The sequence below is a fragment of the Misgurnus anguillicaudatus genome, chromosome 21 (assembly GCF_027580225.2).
Source record: "Misgurnus anguillicaudatus chromosome 21, ASM2758022v2, whole genome shotgun sequence".
Taxonomy (NCBI): domain Eukaryota; kingdom Metazoa; phylum Chordata; class Actinopteri; order Cypriniformes; family Cobitidae; genus Misgurnus; species Misgurnus anguillicaudatus.
In genome coordinates this window covers 54,998,715-55,022,500 of record NC_073357.2, presented here as the reverse complement: position 1 = coordinate 55,022,500, position 23,786 = coordinate 54,998,715, and the positions used below count along the sequence as shown (strand labels likewise).

Sequence of the window (23,786 nt, the reverse complement as noted above, 5' to 3'; positions counted from 1 at the left end):
TTCTAGGAAAATGCATGAGTATGATAAACAACAAATAAAGACAGATTTGTTTGACGATAAAGGAATTGAATGCATATTTTTTCCATTTCATTTATAGATCTTTTTAAAAAGCTTTCTTGATTTTAATCAAGCCATCTTTTATGGAATGCATTTATGTACGAGATACTTGTTTCATTTAGTTGTTTTTTGAAAATGACATGCAAATCTTTTTGTCATGTGCTTTATTGTAGATACAAAGCACGAGGGAGATGCAAATACTGAGAAATGTCCACCGAGTTCAAGTTCTCCTAGACCTGTTTACAAGTCACTGAATTTGGTGCCTCGCAAACGCATACCCAAGGTACACAATAGTTGAATTTATTTAAAGCACCTCTGGACGGTTTAATGCACTTTACATTGCTACCCAGTCTCACAAGGTTTTGTAATATATAGTCGCGTGATTTTTTTCGAGATGTTGTCGCGAGTTTCCGCGTTTTTTCGTGATTGTGTGGCGAGTTCCTGTTTTCGTGTGATTGTCACGTGTTGGGTTGCTCGGCTGCTTTTTCCTACTTTCGGGCCATTGTCGCTTCGGTTTAGGGTTAGATTTGTTGCTTGCATTACAATGTCACTTTATGTATTGGTTTATACTAGTGATGCACCGATGTATCGGTCGCCGATATTCATCGGCCGATTTTTGATGAATTTGAAACCATCGGCATATCGGCAATAGCACGAGAAAGGCCGATACCTATTGTTTATTAATTAACTGCATAAAGAAATCGATTACATGTAAAAAATGAGTTATGTTGTTAATAAAATAAATGCTGAATAGCAAAAACCACCTTTGAAGGTTGTCATGCTGTCTTATTATATTTGTTTTAGCTTAATTTGTGCCTCTCTTATTATGTTGATCAGTTGAATGTTAATTAGATCCAATCCATGTTCAGTAAAAATAATTTGATGCAGAAATAAACTAGCTAATAGACCAACTATATAGTATTGTATACAAGTGTTTAATATCGGTATCGGCCAGAAGTTGTCTGTTTATATCGGTATCGGCCCAAAAATTATATCGGTGCATCCCTAGTTTATACAATTTTCTGATTTATTTTTTTATATGTCGCCTGGCGTTAGGGTTAGAGTTGGGTTTGGGTAGGGATGTCATTTTATGTAAATCTAACCCTAAACCGAAGCGAAAATGGTAAGAAAATAGGACTAAACAGTTGAGTAACCAATACGTGATAATCTCACGAAAACAGGAATTCGTCGAAAGGAACAATCACGAAAAAACATTCGTGATAATATCACAAAAAAGAATAAAAAATGTACGTGACTATATAACGAAATTTTGTGAGACTGGGCTGTACATTGCATTGTTTATAAAAAAACATGTTCTTTATTAAAGTAAAATTTATTTCTAAAATCATCTTTCTTTTATAGAACGATGAAAAGGTTGAACTAAGCAGCGATGCCGTATTCAAGAGAAGACGGACATTTGATTTCCTTGAAGAGGTGAGTATTGCGGACCCACAAGTGCAGATTAAAACTCATTACACCAGAACTGAATTTTGATTGGTCTGTTTCACTATCAGACAACCAAGCCCTCCAATCACAGTTCTTCTGTGGCAAATGAGGGGCGGGTGCTGAAAGAAAACAAGGTCAAGTTTATGGCCGATCAGCTACGGGCAAAGTTCGATAACAACGCTGGAAGTTGCTCTCTTCGTAGGCAGGTAAAAACTACACCAACTCAAGTTGTCAGTGATGGATTGTTGAAGATTTACCGTAATGGTGGATTAAACCTTTTCAACCTTTCATATATTTATTTTTCATTTACTTGCTCTGATAATCTCTTCTTTCTTTCTTTTTTCTTCCACCTGTCCTGCTCACACTGTCTACATTTCTCTGCTCCTGATGTAATGATCTCAGTCTGAGTCTAATGATGATGAGAGGCCTTCAAGACCTCCATTCCTTAATATGATTGACAAACCTCACTTTAACATTATCAAGAAGAAAGTTGCACCACCTCCACCACCTAAAAAACAGGTATAACCCCTAAAATCAGTTTATACAAGCAAACACCAGATATAGATAAAGACCATTGTATAAGTTGTCATGTAACCCACTGTACTAGGGTCTATTAATTATTTACTTACAGTAGTTAAATAGTTAACCACCTAATTAAGGGGTTTCCATACCATAAAATTACTATTGACATATTTTGTGAAGGTGTACTATAGTAATACCACGGTAGTCTTTGAAGTACAGTAAATTCCATAGCATGTGATTATGTGACTTAATAACCTGTGTAGGTTATTATTCAGTGTCATAGTATATGGGTCAGTGACAAAAACGGTTTGGCAGGATGAGAAATTCAAAAATCTTTTTACCAATTTTTTTTAAAAGCATGCATCAGGTATATTTCAATGCACATAGTGTATCTATGTTGATATTATGCAATAAAAAAATTACATTTGCACAATTTTTATGAAAGTTAAGACTGAATGGACCTGAAAATGTCAAATGGTGTAACCGTCAATTGCGCCAAAGAATGAGAAATATTAAATATTTTATCCACTTTGATGGCATGTAAGTGTAATCACCAAAAAAATAATAAATATCATTTTATTAGTTAATTTTAAATGTAAATTTTAATGTGTTTTTGTAATATATGTCCTGACATATGCTGATAACAGCTCTCTTTTAATAAATAATCTTTGACAAATTATGTAAAAATGTATGTAAAAAAAATCATATTACACTAAGCTAGATGACTATATTTTATTCCACTTTTTTATAAATAAATTTATATTTCCATTAAAAAAAAACTAGTTTTGGTCAAACACCAATTGACACAGACCGGTTACACCACATTGACATTTTTGCAATCATCCCCCAAATATTCTTTCAAAATTAAATAAAACCAGAAATTTTAGACTTGGTCCTCAAAGAGAATGTATGCAAGTAATCTGCAAATTTATTTTCAAATTTTAACCCTTTACATTTAATTGAACCATATGAACAAAAAATAATTAACGTCATGTCATTGACCCATATAACAAAGTACTGGTGTTATCCTCTAAAACATTTATTGTACCATGGTACCATCACAATACTTCACACACTTATTATTACACAGCTCTGTAATACTCGATTCTGATTCTGGTCATTCGTGTCAATTCAAGTCTTATATCTTCCAAAGTCTTATTATCATCCTGCTGTCTCTTTTCTCATACCAAGTTTAAATTTTGTTAAAGATTAATTCATAATATATTTTAAATCCAGTTATGTTTGCTTATTGTTGAGGTATTGATCACCCCATCTGGGTTTATTTTGCGATAACAACCAACTGGATGTACTTAAAGGCACAATATGTATTTTACCACTAGAGGTCGCATTTTCAAAACAAAATAAAGGCGAACTCTTTCCCTGGCATTGACGCGTTATCTCATCAATCAAAGGATAATTCCGGTATTTAACACTTTGAGTCTCATTTCTGGTTTGTTTTGGATGAACTACAGTGATGGACACAAAAATTTTGACAATGGGTCGTGTCTTGGCTTTTTGACTCGTTTCGAAGCGTCTCTTGGCTGTTTCAGAATGGAAGTCAATGGCCATGCACAACCTGTCATTAAAACAACACTTAACGTTCATTTTCAAAACTGTGCTACTCACCGAGTGGTTTGTGGTGTTCGTTGATGATTAAAAACAAGTTGTGTAGCGAAATACAGTTTCTGTCGTGTTTTATTTGGCATTTTGTAAAATTCCATTGACTTCTCTTGGAAGACTCATTGCTCGCTGATATATCACTCCGCCGCCAGAAACGGAAAAGGGGTCTGTTTACATGTGGTTGTAGTTTTTTTGCTCGGTTTATCTCAGAAGAAATATTTCCCAAATTTAATGGCTCAGTGACCAGCCTTAGCTTTGAAGTTCACCTTGATTGTGAATGTCTATACGCTAGCAAAGAACTTATACTGACAAGAAGTGAAATTCAATAGAACGTTCCATTGTTACACCAGCGCCCAGCAACAGCCCTACGAATCCGCCATTTTGGAATGAGAGCGACTCCACAATTGATTCCACAAAAAAATGAATTTAAGAAACTTACTATTGCGCTTCTGATTTGGCTGTGACATTCGCTGAGAATGAATTGGCTGTGAGAATTTTCATTCCAAAATGGCGGCCGCGCTACTGAAGCGCCACCTAGTGACTGTTGCCAAAAACGCATCAGAGTTTCGCCTCTTGTACTTCTATACTCTTTGACGCTAGACACCGAGTTCCGTTCAGCGTCCTTGTACGGCAAAGTGGTTGTCGCCATCAAGTGGTTGGGAGTGTGCTAACGCTTCAGACTCAAATATAGAGCGGAAGTATATACGCGGTTGTGAGGTATCTGAAAAAATAGTTCCACTATAGCAAATAACAGGGATTGAAATCATACATTGCGCCGATATATTTGTTTTTTATCATTAACGAACACCACGAACCACTCGGTAAGTAGCACAGTTTTGAAAATGAACGTTAAGTGTTGTTTTAATGACATGTTTGTGCATGGCCCTGGACTTCCGTTCTGAAGCAGTCAAGAGACGCTTCTAAACGAGTCAAAAAGTCAAGACACGACCCATTGTCAAAATTTCAGTGTCCATCACTGTAGTTCATCCAAAACAGAAACTGCTCCCTATCTCCTATATAGTGCACTATATTTGGCGTCCACCATTTTGTAGTGGTGTCTGAAACCTGAGTGAACAACTTCATTTCCTACATTCACTCACTACTTTATACTCACAATGCACTCTGACTTTGTGGGTACATTCGCTGTACACTCGCTCAATCACTATTTCCTATGATACAACAGGAGACAACAAGAACTATCAAAAGTGTATAATCCATAAAGTCACACATGTGTAAGGGTTTATGACGAATCTCTTGCACAAGTGTCCGAAATTCACTCCCTCATTGTAATTCACTCCTTCGAGTGAACTATATTAGTGGACAAATGTAGGGAATAGTAAATGAGAATTTCGGACACAGCCATAGTTTCTACAAGTGGATAGCGCGGATATTACTTCACTGATATGCAACAATGACAAGGGAAAAGTCATTTTTTAAAACAGGAATTTCTCTGGATTTACAAATCCTTGGGAACTTTTGAGATAATGCAAGTACTCAACTACATAAAATATTACATATTGTGGCTTTAACCATTACAAAGCCTATGGTAAATGATTGTATTCTCAGCCCCCAAACACTATAGAGACAAACTGAGAGTGTTAACAGAGAGACATCCAGCAACGTCCACATCTGCTGTGTCTTCACAGTCATCATCTGTTACCTGTGTACAACACAACGAGGTGCAGTCAGTCCCTCTCTTCCCTTCACTTCATTCCAGTCCTGTAAACTCACAGAGGAAAGTGATTCACACATATTCACACAGTCAGTCAGAGACAGAGATCACAGAAAGTTCAGGGTCTGGATGTGCAGCGGCTCGACATTCAGCAGTGCTGGCCATGACTGCAATGCTTCAGCGCCTCCAAAAGGTGGACGATAAGATCAGTCAGGTGATCACAAACCCATCCTCATCACTTTTCTTCCTCTTACTTATTCTATTCTATCTCTTCCTCTCATCAAAAGGTTCTTTTTCTTCATCTTCCCCAGTTTTTTTCTGTCTTTCTCTTCCCCATTCTCTTTCTTGTTTCTTCCTCGTTCCCTTCTTCTAATCTTCCTCTTACATTTCTTTCTGTTCTTCTACATTGTCTTTATATTCTTCATCTTCCTTATTCTGTTTTATTTCTTCTTACATACACTGCAAAAAATGATTTTCAAGAAAAAAATCTTAGTATTTTTGTCTTGTTTTCAGTAAAAATATCTTAAAATTCTTAAATTAAGATGTTTTTTCTTGATGAGCAAAACGACCCAAGAAAATAAGTCTAGTTTTTAGACCAAAAATATCAAATTTAATATAACAAAATCACTTATATTTGATATTTTTGGTCTAAAAACTAGACTTATTTTCTTTTTTTTTGTTGATATTTTTACTGAAAACACGACAAAAATACTACGAATTTTTTTCTTGAGAATCATTTTTTGCAGTGTACCCTTTCTTTTTCTTTTCTTTTCTTCCTCTTCCTCTTTCTTTTCTATCTCTTAATCGTGTATTTTGTCTTTTGCTTATATTGTATCATCTTCCCTCTCCTATCTTCCCTAAAGTCATTTTTCTTTCCTCTCTTTTCTCTTTCTTTGTCCACTTCATCATTCTCTTTCTTTTCTTCTTCATATCCCCCTTCCTTTTCTTGGCATTTTCATGTCAAAATAAGTACATATCAAAATTAAATTACTATAATTATATGTGACCATGGACTACAAAACCAGTCATAAGTCGCACGTGTATATTTGTAGCAATAGCCAACAGTACATTGTATGGGTCAAAATTATACATTTTTTAACTAAAAAATTATTATATTTTTTACTCATTCCCCGCCATTGAAAAATTATTCACTAGATAATGCTTACCCAATTTATAAAAAAATTAAGAAAAAATGTATTTCTTAATTTTACACTCTGTGTATGTTTTGATAATCGTTCTGAATCTGATTTCTAACTAAATTATATAACAAACATGCAATTATTTCAGCTTTTTGCTAAAAAAAAAAGAAGAAAAAAGAGTTTATAAAAAGAGAAAAAAATAAAGCTAGGACGAAACGTTTTTTTTCCCCCGTTTTGTTTGTTTGTTTATTGTTTGTTTGAAAGCAGAGGGTCTGTTCTTTCATTTGATATATTTCAAACCTTTATCACGAAGTTACGTACCTATATTCGCGTGGTTTTGTGGGTCTTTTCCGTGGCGCCGGCGCGTTTTTCCGCCTTTCTGCGTGGACATGTCATGTATTTCTGTTCACGTGTGTGTCACTGTCACGTATTTGTTACTCAACTGTTTTGTCCTATTTTCAAACTATTGACGCTTCGGTTTAGGGTTAGATTTGATGTTTGCGTTAGGATGTCACTTTAAGTATTGGTTTATTATACCTTTTTTCATGATTTATTTTTTATGATTTTTAAACCATTGTCGCCTGGCATTAGGGTTAGAGTTGGGTTTGGGTAAGGATGTCATTTTATGTAAATCTAACCCTAAACCCAAGTGACAATGGTAAGAAAATAGGACAAAACAGTTGAGTAACCAATACGTGACAATGGCACGTAAACAGAAATACGTGACATGTTCACGCAAAAAGGCGGAAAAACGTATCAGTGTCACGGAAAAGACTCACAAAATTACATGACTATAGGTACGTAATTTCTTGGTACTGGATTGTATATATGTAAACTTATTTATTTTTAGAATAATTTTTTTCCTGAAGGGCAAAGCTTTTGTGAAAATCACAAAAAATGCTGGTTGGCAACTTTTCAAAAAAAGACTGGCAGCGATTGAGTTAAAAGATGAAGATATTTTGTAAATTTCCTATTGTAACTATATCAAAAATGTATTCATCATTAGGACATTATTTGGACAACTTTAAAGGTGCAGTGTGTACATTTTAACGGCATCTAGTGGTGAGGTGGTGAATTCCAACCAACGGCTCAGTCCACTGCTCACCCCTCGCTTTTGAAACACATAGAGGAGCTACGGTAGCCACCACCGGACAAACATGTCATCGTCGGAGACAACTTAGTCAAAAAAGTTTGTCCGTTAAGGGCTTCTGTAGAAACATGGCAGCCCAAAATGGCGACTTCCATGTAAGGGGGACCCTCGGTGTATGTAGATAAAAACGTCTCATTCTAAGGTAACAAACACATTATGGTTCTTAATACACCCCTAATAATATAGTTTTGTATATTATTTAGCATTTATGTCAAGAGACCCTTCTAAAAATTACACACTGCACCTTTAAAGGTGATTTTTTTTCAATATTTTGATTTTTTGCACCCTCACATTCTTGATTTTCAAACAGTTGTATCTTGGCCATAATGTCCTATCCTAAAATACATAAATGGAAAGCTTATGTATTAGGCTTTCAGATGATATATAAATCTAAATTTCAGAAAATTGCCCCTTATGACCGGTTTTGTGGTCCAGAGTGACATGTTAAGTGGGTAATGTCAGATTTGTCTGTATTGGTGGTGGACAGGTATGGGTGCCAATCTAACATCAGATTTTCTGCCTCTGCCTTTATTCTTTGTCATTTCCTTCCTGCTGTTTCTGTCCTGTCTCACGTCCACACTCAGAGAAAAGCCCAGACTCAAAATGCCAGAGAGTTTCATAGGAAAAACATCAAGGAGAAAGGCGTCCATCTGAGCGCTCTGTTCTCGGTTGAGGCTGCTTCTCAGCATCAGGTGAATACAGCTTTCCTCAGCACGCTGCTGCGCTGTTTGCCCTGCGACTGACCGATCATTACATGCACCTGCAGTCTTTGTAGATATCATCATATACTAAATAATTAACTCCCTGCACTCCTCGCTTCTCCATAATTGGTTAATATTCTGTCTGCCAGAACAGATGTACAGTATGTCAAATAAGGGCACAGTAGTCCGGTACTTTCCAACAACCTGTCTTATGTTAAAAGTAAACTTGCATAACTCACATCTGTGTGTCTCTTACCCAGAAATAAAAACCATTAGACAGTACTGTTGGAATGAATGTTTTTATTAAGCAAAGTAAAACGTATTCGGAAACTACTGTTGACTTTCACTTGGCTGTCTAGGTTGTGTAAAGGCGCCTGTGCTGCTCAGCTTTTAAATGAATCTCTCAAATAAATCTGGGCTTCCTTATTGCATATAGGGGAAACCAAAAGTCCAGATGTCCACAAAGGATTTAAACACTCACCCACTGTGCATTTATACTAAATGTAATAGCAGTAATATAAAGAGATTATACAGTGGTCTTATAGGTGCTTGGACACTTATGCCACAATTTAAAAGGTGAAGTTCATGATGTTAGCAAATATCGCATCAGGTGGCATCTGCAAACACTTATTTTTAGCCAAAATTTCCCTTTCTGAGTCATTCTGCAATGACTTCTAGCCATCTGTTCTTAAAGGATTAGTCCATTTTCTTAAAAAAATCCGGAGAATTTGCTCACCACCATGTCGTCCGGGGTGTTGGTGTCTTTCTTTGTTCGGTCGAGAGGAAGTTGTGTTTTTTGAGGAAGACATTCCAGGATTTTTCTAATTTTAATGGACTTTAATGGACCCCAACACGTTACACTTAACAGTTTTTTTCAACGGAGTTTCAAAGGACTCTAAACGATCCCAAAGGAGGAATAAGGGATTTATCTAGCAAAACGATTGTCATTTTTGGTAAGAAAAATATGCACTTTTAAACCACAACTTCTCGTATTCCTCCACGTAATTGCGTAGTGACGTAGAAAGGTCACGTGTTACATATATGAAATGCACATTTGCTGACCGTTTTAAACAATAAACTGACACAAAGACATTAATTTGTATCATTCGTCATACAACAACGTCGGAGCGATCCTCTTTGTCCACACTTGTAAACACTGGGGTGTATTTTTTGCATACGTCATCCGTGACCTCTTGACGTGATGACGTATTGCGTGAGGTCGCGCTGGCGCATCACAGGACAATCGTTTCGCTAGATAAGACCCTTACGCCCTTTGGGATCATTTAGAGTCCATTGAAACTTCGTTGAAAAAAACTGTTAAGTGTTGAGTTACGTATTAAGTGTTGGGGTCCATTAAAGTCCATTAAAATGAGAAAAATCCTGGAATGTTTTCCTCAAAAAACATAATTTCTTCTCGACTGAAGAAAGAAAGACATCAACATTTTGGATGACATGGTGGTAAGTAAATTATCTAGATTTTTGGACTAATCCTTTAAGGGCATTTTTAATTGATGTATAAAGTAAATTCCCCTTATGTTCACGCAGGTGTGATTTTACTTGAAAAGTCTGCATCTTTCTTTATGTTGGGAAAGTTAAGTAGTTAATTTTAACTTGTTTGATGTGTTGTTAAGTAATACAATGACATTGATATGTAGAGGTTTCATAACAGTAACATACTGTATGTGTGTGTGTATGGCTGTGAGTGAATGCATACATTCCTTTGGCTTCATGTACGCTTTAGGTTTTGTCATCGTCTGTCATCATAGTGTGGGCATGTTGGTCCTCCTTGTGATTTCTGTGAACCCAACCCTTGGAGCATATTTTTCTTTTGAAAACATTCCTATGAATGAGCAAGTAACATGTCTTCACGGCTAAATTTAAATGTATGTCACAGGTTTCTGGATTTTACACAAACAAGATATCAGAGTTAAACACCAAAATACATTTTTTATAGTGCTCCATTTTTGTTTTGTTTTAATATTAATTTTTGTACATGCTCACTTCCATTAAATTAATTAATAGTAGGGGAGAGTTTTTGCTCCATAAAAACAAACAGAAAGTCTTTTATTTAATGGTTTTTCAAAAGCTCCCACCCAGCTATATGAACATGTTAATGAAGTGATGTTTATCTCTCAGTATTCAGACATTTTTAGATCTGTTGGCATGTTATATGCAGAAGGTCTGATCATTGCGGCATCTCTCTTTGATGGGCCGTCTCTCTTCACATGGTCGGTTTTGTAATGAGATTGTGGCGGTATAGCAAACGTTTGGTTGTAGGCATACATACAGAGAAAGCATTCCTGTCTTCTTTTGCCAGATGTTTGGACATTTGCTCCACCCATCAAACAGTTCAAAGTTACCGTAAACTGTAAGAAACATCTGATTATTTACTAACAACACTCGTTTTATGGGTTGTGTTCCAAAATATTCTGCGCTGGCTTTGTAGGCAGTATTTTAAGACATCACAGTCATGTTCCTGCTGATGTCAACAAACCTTTTTGTTGTTGCTTAAAATATCTATAATGTATACATGTGCTAAAAGTTTTCTAAGAATAACCTTTCAGTCTGTTTCCTTCTCACCTTTTTATAGTATGATAGACATTTTTCCACTACACCTAACCCTAACACACCTTTATTACAACAAAAAGGTTTTGTGAATGTTACATGCATGATATCTGTCTCATTTTCTTTCTTCCTCTTTCTTTTCCTGCTCTTCCATTAACTGATAGTGTACAGTAGGAAAAGTGCCTCTGGGTGCCAGGTCAGATACCCTGGTCGCTTTGTATGCAAATGATCATAGACCCAAGACAAGTGACTCGGACACTTCGGTAAGCCATTAGACAGCTGTTTAGTGATCTGGTCCATTAGAAAAAAATATAAATACATCTAGCACAAAGGTGGATACATATAGGAAATGCATGTGGTCTATTGGTTGTATTCACTGAATCATATACTCTACATATGTATGTGTGTGTGTGTGTGTGCATGCGTGCGTGCATATGTATGTATGTATGTATGTATATATATATATATATATATATATATATATATATATATATATATATATATATATATATATATATATATATATACATGCATACATACATACATACATACAAAAACACATATATACATACATAAATATCTTGGTTCCAAAACGCGATAAACGGCATTTAAACAAAATCAGTATTGTATCTGGTCAGTATTAAAAAAGTTAATTCTTAATTTTACGTTTAACCTGATATTCGTCATGTTATTCTGTCATCTTTTCTAGCTTTTTCCCAAAACGCGATAAACGCCACTCCTCCAGCGCACCATTCCACGCATTGTAAACAACAATGGCGGTACGTTGAATACACACGAAATTCTAGTTTTCCTCATCTACTTTGTACTTAGTGATCAACAAACAAACAAAAACAAAATAATTCTTTTTGTTGGCATTGATTAATCTGTGGTGGTTTTTTTCAAAAAATGGGGAAGAAACGTAACGGGAAAATGCCGGCTGTTGCTTGTTCTTCCGACAGCATCAAGCTTCTGTCATGCTAACACATTGACCCCAGGGGATCTTATAAAAAACTTTACATTACTTTACTTGAAGTCAACGAAATTCGAGCAGGACCAAAGCATTTTACAGCTGATCACTGTCAAAAAAGTACAGCGACAACATTCCCAGTATATGAGCAGCAATGACAGTGTTCTTAATATGACAAAGTGTTTTGATTAATGCCATTAATGTTTTTTCATCAGCGTATACCACTAGTCAACTAAATGAAATATAACATGGCAAAGATAAATGCACATTTGTATATTGATTCGGAAGATTTATAGCATTTAAAAAAAATTATGCATTTTGCGGAAAAAAAGAATCCGTTTTTATAATAAATCTTTTAAAAATTAAATTATGGATTTGAAATTTTAATGTTATTATAACCAAAGATGCTACGTGAAAGTTTGTAACAGAAAATAGTGTTTTTTATCTTGTCATATCTTTTATCTTATAGAAAACACGTTTTTACCGAAATTAGTCAAATGGATTTATTGCGTTTTGGAACCAAACTCTTTATATATACTCAAGTTGTGGTATAGTCACTAAAACATTTTATTTATTTATTCGAATTCATGGACACAATTTTCTGCTTTTTTCGTGTCATTGAGCACGAATGTCTTTTTTAGTGTCACTCAGCACAAATTTCTATAAATAGTTTTTCGTGTCAGTAGCACGGCGTTCTTTTTCTTGTCATTTTATTTATTGTCTATATTCTTATTTTTTTATTATTTTTTACCATTGTTGCCTGGGGCTGGGTTTTGAAAGACTTTCTGTTACATTTCAAACATCCTAACCCAAACCCCAGCTCTAACCTCAAACGCAAGTGAAAATAGTTAAAAAATCGGAAGAAGAACATCTAGAAACCAGTACATAAAATTACATCCTAACCCAAACCCCAAATCTAACCCCAAGCAAAAATAGTTTAAAAATAGAAAAAAAGGAAAAAGCAATAAATAAAATGACAAAAAAAAAAACGTCGTGCTCGGGGCATGAAAGGCTATTTATGGAAGTGCGTGCTGAGTGGCACATGGCATTTGTGTTCAGAGACATGAAAAAGGCGGAAAATCTTATCATGTACACGAATGAATGAATCAAATGTTTTGTGACTATACCACAAAATGCCTTGAAGTAGGGTTGAGATATATATAAGGGGTTATGCCATACTTCTCTTTTCATATAATTACAGTAATATTACATTTATTTTATGCCAAAACAGGCATGATTTCGTTTTTCGTGATCATTTTCCACCCCTATAAAGGCAAAGCGCAGATTTACTACACATTTCCTCAATATTGAGTTAAGGCTTGAAATGGCTATTGTAACATCTGTTATGTATTGTGACAAATTCTCCTTGTTCAATTTTGTCACATTTCAGAGAAACGAGTTTGAAAATGTTTGACTGGCTGGTGTCATTTTTCTCAGTTTCAGTGTTTGCATAGTTACTGCACTTTGCTTTTGTGAGGTATTATAGCCCTCTTAAGTTTAAGAGGACACATGCCGGACACACATTATTCAAACTTGAATAACTTTTCTTCTATTTATGTTTTGAGGTCATTAATCCCAAAATGAGGACAACTTTGTGAGTTTTGGTAGAAGATCTGAAAGAATCTGCATTTGACTGTCACTTCCATCTTTTGTTTCTCACGTTTCTATGTTTTCACAACTTTTTCAGCAGGACCACCACTGTATTGACCCAGTCAATGTGAATATTATTCTCAGGGTTTGACCTGCACATGCACAGGCCGAGCAAGCTGGATCCACCATTACTCTTTCACTCCCACAGCATGCTTCAGTCTTACCAAAATTTCTCTTTCTTTCCCAGCCGTCCTTCAGGAGGGAGTTTCCTCAGAGTTTTGGCGATGTGTGTCACGCCTGCAGTAAACGTGTGTTTGCGGTGGAGAGACTGAGTGCGGAGGGTTTTCACTTTCACAGAGAATGCTTTCGCTGTGATACCTGCAGAGCTCCGCTGTGCCAAGGTGGACATTCATTTGACTCTGAAAAAGGTAATCTACAAGTCACCTGTAACCCGTAATGTGTCTTATTAAGGGTTAATTGACTTCCCTGACAGGGCTTATCCTAGTCCCAGTCTTAAATGCATTTTGAACTCTATTTAAAAACACTTTGTACTGATATATCTTAACATATATCAGTGCCATTGTTTTGTATCAAGATGCTCACCAGTATTGTTTTTGTTACGTTTGTTTGTAAAAATTACTTAAATGTCCTAATATAACTATAAGGCCTAGTCCTGGATAAAACTAAACCCTGTCCATGATACTGCTCTTTAAAGGGAGATAGTTCACACAAAAATGAAAACAAGTCTAGTTTTTAGTCACTTAAATTTGATATTTTTGGTCTAAAAACTAGACTTATTTTCTTGGGTCGTTTTGCTCATCAACAAAAAGCATCTTAATTTAACAATTGTTAGATATTTCTACTGAAAGCAAGACAAAAATACTAAGATTTTTTTTCTTAAAAATAATTTTTTGCAGTGTGCTTAGTGTTTTAGTCTTGTTTTTTAGTACAATTGTCAAACAATTCTCAAATCAACATGCATTTTCTTGATGAGCAAAATGACCTAAGAAAATAAGTTTAGTTTTTAGACAAAAAATATTATTTAAGTGAATTTGTGCTTAAAACAAGCAAAAACAATCTAAGAAAGACATTTTTTATTTGATTTTTCTTAAATTAAGTGTTAAAACAAAAAGTTTTTTACCCCATTGTGAGATTTTTTTGCTTGTTTTAAGCACAGATTCACTATTTTTTTTTTTTTTTTCAAAAAACTAGGTTTCTTATTGGTCATTTTGCTCATCAAGAAAATTAGATAATGATAAAGACTGAATCCTCTCGGCACACATTCATCAAATACTTTTTCTTTAAATTGGCTTAATTTTGGTATCCGGCTATTCAGAAATACCCATTTGTTGGCAGAATCTGTTAAACGCAACACTGGTTTTTCAGCAAAGTCCTTCATGTGCACGGAAGACGCCACGCACTGCAAAAATGACTTTCTTACTTAGATATTTTTACTGAAAACAAGACAAAAATACTAAAAATTCTTAAATTAGGATGTATTTCTTAATGAGCAAAATGACCTAGGAAAATAAAAAATGAATAAAATTAAGTGAATTTTTGCTTAAACAAGCAAAAAAATCTGCCAATGGAATGAGAAAAATTTTCAAAGTGTTTATGAAAAAAGTTAACTTATTTTAAGAAATTTTTCGTATTCCATTGGCAGATTTTTTTTACTTGTTTTAAGCACTAATTTACTTTTACTAGTTTATATTTTTTGTCTAAAAACTAGACTTATTTTCCTAGATCATTTTGCTCATCAAGAAAATACTGAAAACAAGACAAAAATACTAAGTAAGAAAGTTATTTTTTGCAGTGTGCGTACGCAAATTTTAATCGTCCAGCTGCAAGAGTTTTTACCCGGTTAAAGGAAGTTTACTGATTTTATTAGGATATTGACAAAATTTTTCAGCCTTTTACTTTTATACAGAAAGGACAGTGATGAGTGACTGAAGACTTTTACTTAGAGGGTTTTGCAGTGAAATAAATTTGTTAAATACCATGAAATTAGTAAAGTGACATTTCAATAACCTTTCATTGCCATAAAAGGCAGTGGCGGCTCGTGATTGCTCATCCGAGGGCAGGGGTGCTGTAAAGGGGGGGGTAAACAATGACAATTCTCGGGGCCCACGAGTAAGAGGGGGCCCAGAGAAGCCCCCAAAATTGTGGTGCTAAAAAAATGTAATAGTAAAAATTATTAACTTTAAATTATTCTATTTGCTGTTTCCTGGTATCAAACTTTTTTATTTGTTTAGGAAACACAAATGTCCGTGGGCCCCTTTCCCCCCTCTCAATTATCATAAAATGGTTCGGTCCTCCCAAATTGTATAATCCAGGCACCTTTGTACATGAGGCCCCAAGTCTCTACGGTAGCATTTTTCGACAAGTAAGCACGTTTCGATAGAGCAGGGTGCAGCTACTGTACAAACTACTATCAGCTGTTTGTGAGGTTTCAGTGCATCTCTTGAAGATGATATGGAGTTGTAATACTTTCACATTGTCTAATTCAGACCGAATCAGCAAAACTCAATTTAAACAGCGCAAAATGACTGCCTGTTATAGATACGTTATAGATAGAAATGATTATATTTCTGTTTTTATTCACACAATATATATTTAAACTAGTTTGAATGAAAATTCGTGTAGTTTTAGAAAAAGTCGGGGAGCAGCAAGGCTTTATGATTTATTTAGACAAAGTTATTGACTGTGCAAATTTCAAAACGGTCAAAATGACGCCTTGTTCGTTCTAGTGTTAAAGATAATTACCACACTGCAAAAAATGATTTTCAAGAAAAAAAATCTTAGTATTTTTGTCTTGTTTTCAGTAAAAATATTTAAAATTTCTTAAATAAAGATGCTTTTTCTTGATGAGCAAAACGACCCAAGAAAAAAGTCTAGTTTTTAGACCAAAAATATAAAATTTTATTGATTTTGTGCATAAAACAAGCAAAAAATTCTGCCAATGGTGTAAGCAAAAAAATCTTAAACACTAAATTCAAGAAAAATTCAAGAAAAATTTGCTTACCCCATTGGCAGATTTTTTTGCTTGTTTTATGCACAAAATCACTTAAATGTAATATTTAAGTCTTAATTTAAAGTTTTTGGATATTTTTACTGAAAACAAGAAAAGAATGCTAGGAATTTTTTTTCTTGAAAATCATTTTTTGCAATGCGTAAGTTTAAATGTTGCGGTGAAAATGACTGCTGATGCCCATTCTAGTGTTAAAAGTCCATGATAAGGGAACTCAATTTTCTCCCCATGTTAGGTCAAGAAAACGCTGGAAAAAAATAACAATACACAGTTTTAGTTAAACGTTCAACACTGCAAAAAAAAAGACTTTCTTACTTAGTATTTTTGTCTTGTTTTCAGTAGAAATATCAAAAAATTCTTAAATTTAGGTGCTTTTTCTTGATGAGCAAAATGACCTAAGTAGATAAGTCTAGTTTTTAAGACAAATTAATATACAATTCAAGTGAAATTGTCCTTAAAACAAGCAAAATGATCTGCCAATGGGGTAAACACTTAATTCAAGTAAAATTTTCTCACCCCATTGGTAGTCAAAATACCATAAAAGCGCATGATTTTATGTAAATTAATATGAAAAAAGTCTCAGCTGTGTTGGGGGCCCTGTCAAGATTCTTTTCATGGGGCCCAAGATCCTTAGCAGCGCCCCTGTCCGAGGGGCGCTAATTTAAAATAAGTGTTCGAAATGTCGTGTTGCTTACCTTTTTAAAATATGTGTTTGTTGCGCCATGTGAACCATGTGCATCACGTGTTTTGTCAAAATAAGTGCCTGCTGCACACGCGTCAAAACCGTTTATGATAAAAGAGACAATCACGCTTACAAAATACAAGCAAGACACTCCCTTAACAGTAAACTCTGATTACGCATGAGATTATGCGAGTATCTGACACGATGCACATAGGATCACTCGACGCGCAGAAAAAACATACATGTTGTGACGAACTTCGCATCGAGCGCCCTCGAAAAAAGAAGTCACCGGCCGCCACTGATAAAAGTGAAATTACTGAACCTAAACATAAGAGCCTGATAAAAATGCATTAACATTTTCTCATCTTTTTCTCACTTAGGAAAGTTGTATTGCAAACTCCACTTTGCTCAGCGGAAGTCCTTGGTGAAAAACGGCAGAACACAGAACCTACATACAGTAATAACACAATTTATTTCTCTTATAAATATAAAATGGCTGTTTGCAAACGGATGTCTTACATCCTCTCTGCTTATTTTCCCCAGACGAATGATGACAGAGTTCACGAGAGCTCCAGCTGGAGTCCAGTAGTGAACGAGAATCATATCCAGAGCGAGTCTCCAGGTATTTTATCCTTGTTGCTGAAGAAAGGTCTGCGCTGGCCGCTGCACGTTACTCAGACTGTGTGTTCTGCACCTCGCCGTGCGTTTAACTGGACGCATGATAAACTGTGTGTGGCGGGGGTGCACTTAAGGGACAATGCAGAGGATTACGCTTTCCTCTATGAGCTGCTCAGCGTGAGCCTGCCACTGCTCGGGGTGTTGCATGAACTGGTGATCCAAACGTACGGAGAGGCCGAACCTCTCAATCTGCTCCCCTTACAACACTGGCTGGAGCAGCACTTGGGCCAGTGGGTGTTAATGTAAGAGAAACTCAAGCCTTTTAAAGGGTTAACATGGAAACAGCAATGCTCTTGGCATTCAATGCCAAATATACGGGGCTGGAACTAATTGTACCTATTTACATACCTTAAAAAGGGAACGTAGCACAACTGTTAAACTTTTAATGAACCAAAAGGTTTGAGCTTGTCGACACATCAATTTTCATATCCTGCTTTTGTCAGAGAGTGAAACAACTTGGTTTAGAGAAGTGGTCCTCAAACTTTAATATAACTCACAAACCCCCCCCCCCCCCAAAGATAAACTTTTTACATATTAAATGATACACTGCAAAAAAATGATTTTCAACAAAAAAATCTTAGTATTTTTGTCTTTTTTGTAAAAGTATCAAAAAAATCTTAAATTAAGATGCTTTTTTCTGGATAAGCAAAACAAACCAAGAAAATAAATAGTTTTAAGACCAAAGAGATCAAGTTTGGGTGATTTTGTGCATAGAACAAGCAGAAAGGATCTGCCAATGAGGTAGGCAAAAAAATCTTGAACATTTTTTTTAAACACTAAATTCAAGAAAAATTTGCTTGCGCCATTGGCAGATTTTTTTGCTTGTTTTATTCACAAAATCACTTAGATGTGAAATTTTTGGTCAAAAATCTAGACTTGTTTTCTTGGGTCGTTTTGCTCGTCAGGAAAAGGCATCTTGATTTGGGAATTGATTGATATTTTTACTGAAAACAAGACAAAAATACTAAGAATGTAGTGTATTGCAGTGTACATTGTAGTGTTGTTGGTTATACACTGCAAAAAATGACTTTCGGGGAAAAGGATTCTTGGTATTTTTGTAATGTTTTCAGTAAAAATATAAAAAAATGTTAAATGGATGCTTTTTCTTGATGAGCAAAACGCCCCAAGAAAATAAGTCTAGTTTTTAGACCAAAAATATCAAATTTAAGTGATTTTATGCATAAAACATGCAAAAAAAATCTGCCAATGGGGTAAGCAAAAAAACCTTGAACATTTTTCTTAAACACTAAATTCAAGAAAAATTCAAGAAAAATTTGCTTACCCCATTAGCAGATTTTTTGCTTTTTTTATTCACCAATTTTTTTTATATTTTTACTGAAAACAAGACAAAAATACTAGGATTTGTTTTCTTGAAAATATTTTTTTTTGCAGTGTACAGTGTAGTGTTGTTGGTTATACACTGCAAAAAATGACTTTCGGGAAAAAAATTCTTAGATTTTTTTTGTATTGTTTTCAGTAAAAATATCTAAAAATTCTTAAATTAAGTTGCTTTTTCTTGATGAGCAAAACGTCCCAAGAAAATAAGTCAAGTTTTTAGACCAAAAATATCAAATTTAAGTGATTTTGTGCATAAAACAAGCAAAAAATCTACCAATGGGGTAAGCAAAAAAATCTTGAACATTTTTCTTAAACACTAAATTCAAGAAAAATTTCCTTGCCCCATTGGCAGATTTTTTTGCTTGTTTTATGGCCAAAATTTTTGATATTTTTACTGAAAGCAAGACAAAAATACTAAGATTTTTTTTTTCTTGAAAATATTTTTTTGCAGTGTAAGCCTTATTTTTCTGAGGCTTTGATGATAAATTATTGTATTTAATAAAATGTCATAAAACCAGGCCTCCCCATCTCGCGCCCCACAGTTTGAGCACCACTGTACAAACGACTGAAGCCTTTCTCAGGTTGCAAAGGTTTAGGTTTGATAAATGGCTAACATGGAGTGAACTTTGAGCACTTTAATGACTGATCTGCCTTCATATGCACATGACGACGTTCTGAAGAGATGTTCTAATACTGCAAGTTTACTAAACCTGACTGATCAAGCTGAAAACGCGACTCGTCTACTTTGTTAATCTTTCACGTCGATGGAAGTAAACGTTCTTCTTTAATGTTTACACTTATGCAAATCATACAGCTGTCAAAGGAATGTTCAAAACAAGCACTACGGAATGTAATGTGTGGAAAACCAGCCATAGTTAAAGGAACAGTTCGCCCCAAAATGAAAATTAGCCTTTCTTCTATCAGCCAAACACAGAGGTGTATTGAATGGTGTCCTGACTCTTTTCAGCTTTGTAGTGGCATTGGATAGTGCTCCATGTTTTAAAGCTCCAAAAAGTGCATCCGACATTAATCCATACATTTATCACACTAAAGCCTGGGATACACAGCACGTTTTTTGGCTGTCCATTGTGAAACAATCGTCACAATTTCTGTAATTGTAGCTCTTCATCGGTGGTCCTATTTCGTACAGTGAGAGAGGTGTAAAGACGGCCGTTTTCCCGGTCTTGCATCCAAAGATAGCCTACGATAGTTTTCTGACAGTGTCAGAAATTCAGCATGATCAACCCTTAGGGCCCCATTTTAACGAATGGGCATGTCCGAATCCACTTTTGTTAATTTAACGACGGGAAAATGGTTTGTGCGCCGAACGCATGGTTGAAAAGGGTTGGTCCTATTTTTTTAATGATTAATGGGAGTATTTTGGGCGTAACGTGCAATAAACCAGTGAGAGTCTCAGCTCTCATCCCCTTTAAAAGCCTGTTGCGCTGGCGCTATGTCTAATCCCTATTTAGATGACGGACTTTGTAAACTGAAAAACTAAGCGGAGGAAGAAGATTCCCAGTTTAAGATTAATGTTAAATAATTGTGTTGTTTTCACTTGTATTGAAATTGTTGTTTTTTATTAAAACCTTTAAAACGCGTTTTCTTTTAGTCATGGAAGTAAAAATGCAGGCTTTTAATTGCTTTAAATGTATGGCTATCCAATATTATTTACAAGTATGTAAGAAAAGGTTTTTACTCTAAAAATACTTTATTTGTAACAAACAGGAGATAAAGAATTTACAAACGGCTCTCCGCGTGTTTTGGAACTTGGACAGCGTTTTTTAAGCAAAGAGTTTTTTTAAGCATTACTTAAAAATGTTTCTCATCTCACCATATCCACAGGTACAGAGTCATCATATACAATAAATCCGTGAGGTAGCATTAAAAAAAAACATTTAAAAACAGATGCATTTGTTTAAAGCAAAGCATTTATTTACTTACCAGGCTGCAGGTGAAGCAGCTCTTTGCGCCTTCTAACGTCTCATAATTGGTCCTCATTTATGTCCAAGAGACTCAATAATAATGTTTTACATTCAATCCTTTAATCTTTCATATTTAAAAGCGTTTTTGTGCTGCTGCACATCACATTCATGTACTATGTGATAAGCAAACCCGCGTTGTCGTCCTGTTTATAGGCGCGTATTACTAATGCGCTCTTTAAATAACAAAAAACATATTGCGCCATTGACTTAAGACTTTAGACCTGGTTCTTGTTGGTCAATGGCATAGTCTATTTAAGTTGCCTCAAAATAGCAACGCGCCAACTACGCTCAACAACGCGCTGCTACGTATTGCATACTGGTACTTGTTTACCACTAGCGCATACTGGTGACGTTGCGCTAACGTGTGACGCAGCCATCGAAGCGTCCATGTCATTATCCTACAGTCTACATTCTTGTTGTATCCAAGTTTAAACGATCCATGTCGCACAGTCTGATAAGGTAAAGATCTTATACAGGAGTGCAAAAATCCTGCAGTGTATTCCGGGCTTAAGGCCTCGTTTCACAGACAAGGCTTAGCTAAAGCCAGGACTAGGCCTTAGTTAAATCTTTTATAAACATCCCTTAGAAAAAGACATTACTGATGTCTACCTTGAGACACATGAATGGCACAGGAATTTTTTAAGATCTGTCAGTGCAAGTTATTTTCAGTTGAAACAGCTCAAACATGCTTTAGTCTAGGACTAGCCTTAAGCCCTGTCTGTGACACTGGGGGTATAGGTCTTCTGAAGTGAAGCGATGGGTTTTTGTAACGTTGGGTCAGAGGTCAACCTTCTGCATGACCTTAACTCTCTCATGAACACACGTACGACCATTGTTTATAAAGTTTGAAATACGTTTCGTTAGAAAAACCCATCAGTTCACCTCGCACTGTAATGCTGCATTCACACCAGCCGCGGTAGAGGCGTCAAGAGCGAGTGATTTCAACATTAAGTCAATGTGAAGACGCGTTGACGGACGTCTGGAGGTCTCACGGCACGAATGAGGCGTTTAGCGCGAATTGAGTTGAAAAAATTTAACTTTGGCCAATCAGGAGCTTGCTCTAGTAGTGACGTGATTACAGGAAGCGAGCGGAGTCGCAGAAGCCTATGGAAGGCCCTCCCATGACGCGAATTTACACGTGAATGTCTCGATGACTAGAATTTCACGTGCGGCTTTCACACGCGAATGAAGCGAGTAAACTCAAAATGTTCAAGCGGCAAACTAGACACGGTAGACGTGATTTTAATGTCTCAAACGCGGCTGGTGTGAACCCACGGTAAAAAGTGAAAGTTGGATCCACTGATTCTTTAAAAATGTACGTTTTTTAAATGAAATTTTCACCTAAAGTATTTTTTGGGTGTTGCCATTTAAAGTAATTTTTTAAGTTGATCCAACTTTTTACTTTTTACAATGCATAAGACATTGATTAATTGTATGGATTAATTTATGATGCATGAATGTGCTTTCTAGAGCTTTCAAAATGGGGCACTATCCAATTCCATTATAAGGCTTGAAAGAGTCAGGAAATTATTGAATATAACTCTGACTGTGTTTGGCAAAAAGATGAAAGTCATTTTTACCTACGATGGCTTAAGGGTGAGTTAATAGGGGATTATTCTTATTTTGGGGTCAAGCATTCCTTTAAACAAGCGTTTAAATACAAGCATTTTGTTGCACTGTAAGAAAGTGCAAGGCACAGAAACGACGCTTACAGAACTTGCAGTCTTGCATATGCATATTCTTTCATTTTAGTCACTGGATCATAATCGCAGTGATATTTACTACCTATAGACTCAAAGAAAAAAAAATGTATGCTGTTCACTTTATTTAAACAATTCATTTTGATTTAACACGATTGATGCAGTTTCAAACATAGTTACATCATTATAAACTGAATTGAGATTGTAACTTTTGGCTTGACTTGATGTTTTAATTTTGAAAAATTTGCTCCTCATCCAGTTTACTTATTTATAAACATGTTAATTCAGCTTTGTTTTTTCATATTCAGGCAGGAGATTTTCAGTTCCCAGCATGCTTTGCATGGGACTCAATGAGAGCAAATGAAGAGTTTTGTTGCAAAACGAGATAAATCCATTTTTTAACATTTTTGTCAAAACATGTTTATTATTATGTTATCATGTTTATTTTGTTTTATGGTGCTACTTAGCTGTATTTTCTAAGTTATGAAGGTTTAAATCAAAACAAACCAACTGCAGTTGCATTGATATTAATTGGAATGCACAACCAAAAAATGAGATTTCTGAACAATAAAAAAACGGTGATTATCTCGTTTTGCAACGAAACTCTTCAAATATAGAAATTAAGTACTATTTTATGCATTTTTAATCAAGTCAGTGTTCATTGTTTAAAACAGTTATCAAAAAGTGAATTAAACAAATTGTTTTTATTTGAATTCAGTCATGTTGTGTCTACATGAAGTATTTGTTTTTTTTTTCATGCTAAGTAAACGTTATTCAGTCATGTACTGTAAGTAGAGCTTACATGTTAATTTCATGTTGAGAAAGCGCGAGTCAATCATATGAAACCGCTGTCCATGATTGAATCATGTTCAAGCCAAAGAGCTAATTTTTTAAGTGTATGTTGCCTGAGGGAAGCATAATGCTGTACTTTTTACTATTTACAGTA

General features: G+C 35.3%; 1 protein-coding gene across 12 annotated transcripts in view; it reads left to right on the top strand.

Moving 5' to 3' along the window:
• Window positions 1–23,786, top strand: part of mical2a (microtubule associated monooxygenase, calponin and LIM domain containing 2a) — an 82,158-nt gene that overhangs the window by 55,210 nt on the left and 3,162 nt on the right. For 2 of the 12 annotated variants that reach the window (XM_055213980.2, XM_055213974.2), the window contains exons 14-23: window positions 231–340; window positions 1,420–1,491; window positions 1,572–1,709; window positions 1,906–2,022; window positions 5,292–5,531; window positions 8,191–8,298; window positions 11,037–11,135; window positions 13,677–13,857; window positions 17,520–17,596; window positions 17,683–17,761. In XM_055213980.2, the coding sequence (XP_055069955.2) occupies window positions 231–340; window positions 1,420–1,491; window positions 1,572–1,709; window positions 1,906–2,022; window positions 5,292–5,531; window positions 8,191–8,298; window positions 11,037–11,135; window positions 13,677–13,857; window positions 17,520–17,596; window positions 17,683–17,761 (1,221 nt within the window). Of the gene's footprint in view, window positions 1–230; window positions 341–1,419; window positions 1,492–1,571; window positions 1,710–1,905; window positions 2,023–5,211; window positions 5,532–8,190; window positions 8,299–11,036; window positions 11,136–13,676; window positions 13,858–17,519; window positions 17,597–17,682; window positions 18,350–23,786 lie in introns of those variants that run through there. The other 10 variants (XM_055213944.2, XM_055214005.2, XM_055213960.2 and 7 more) reach the window with 9 other exon arrangements.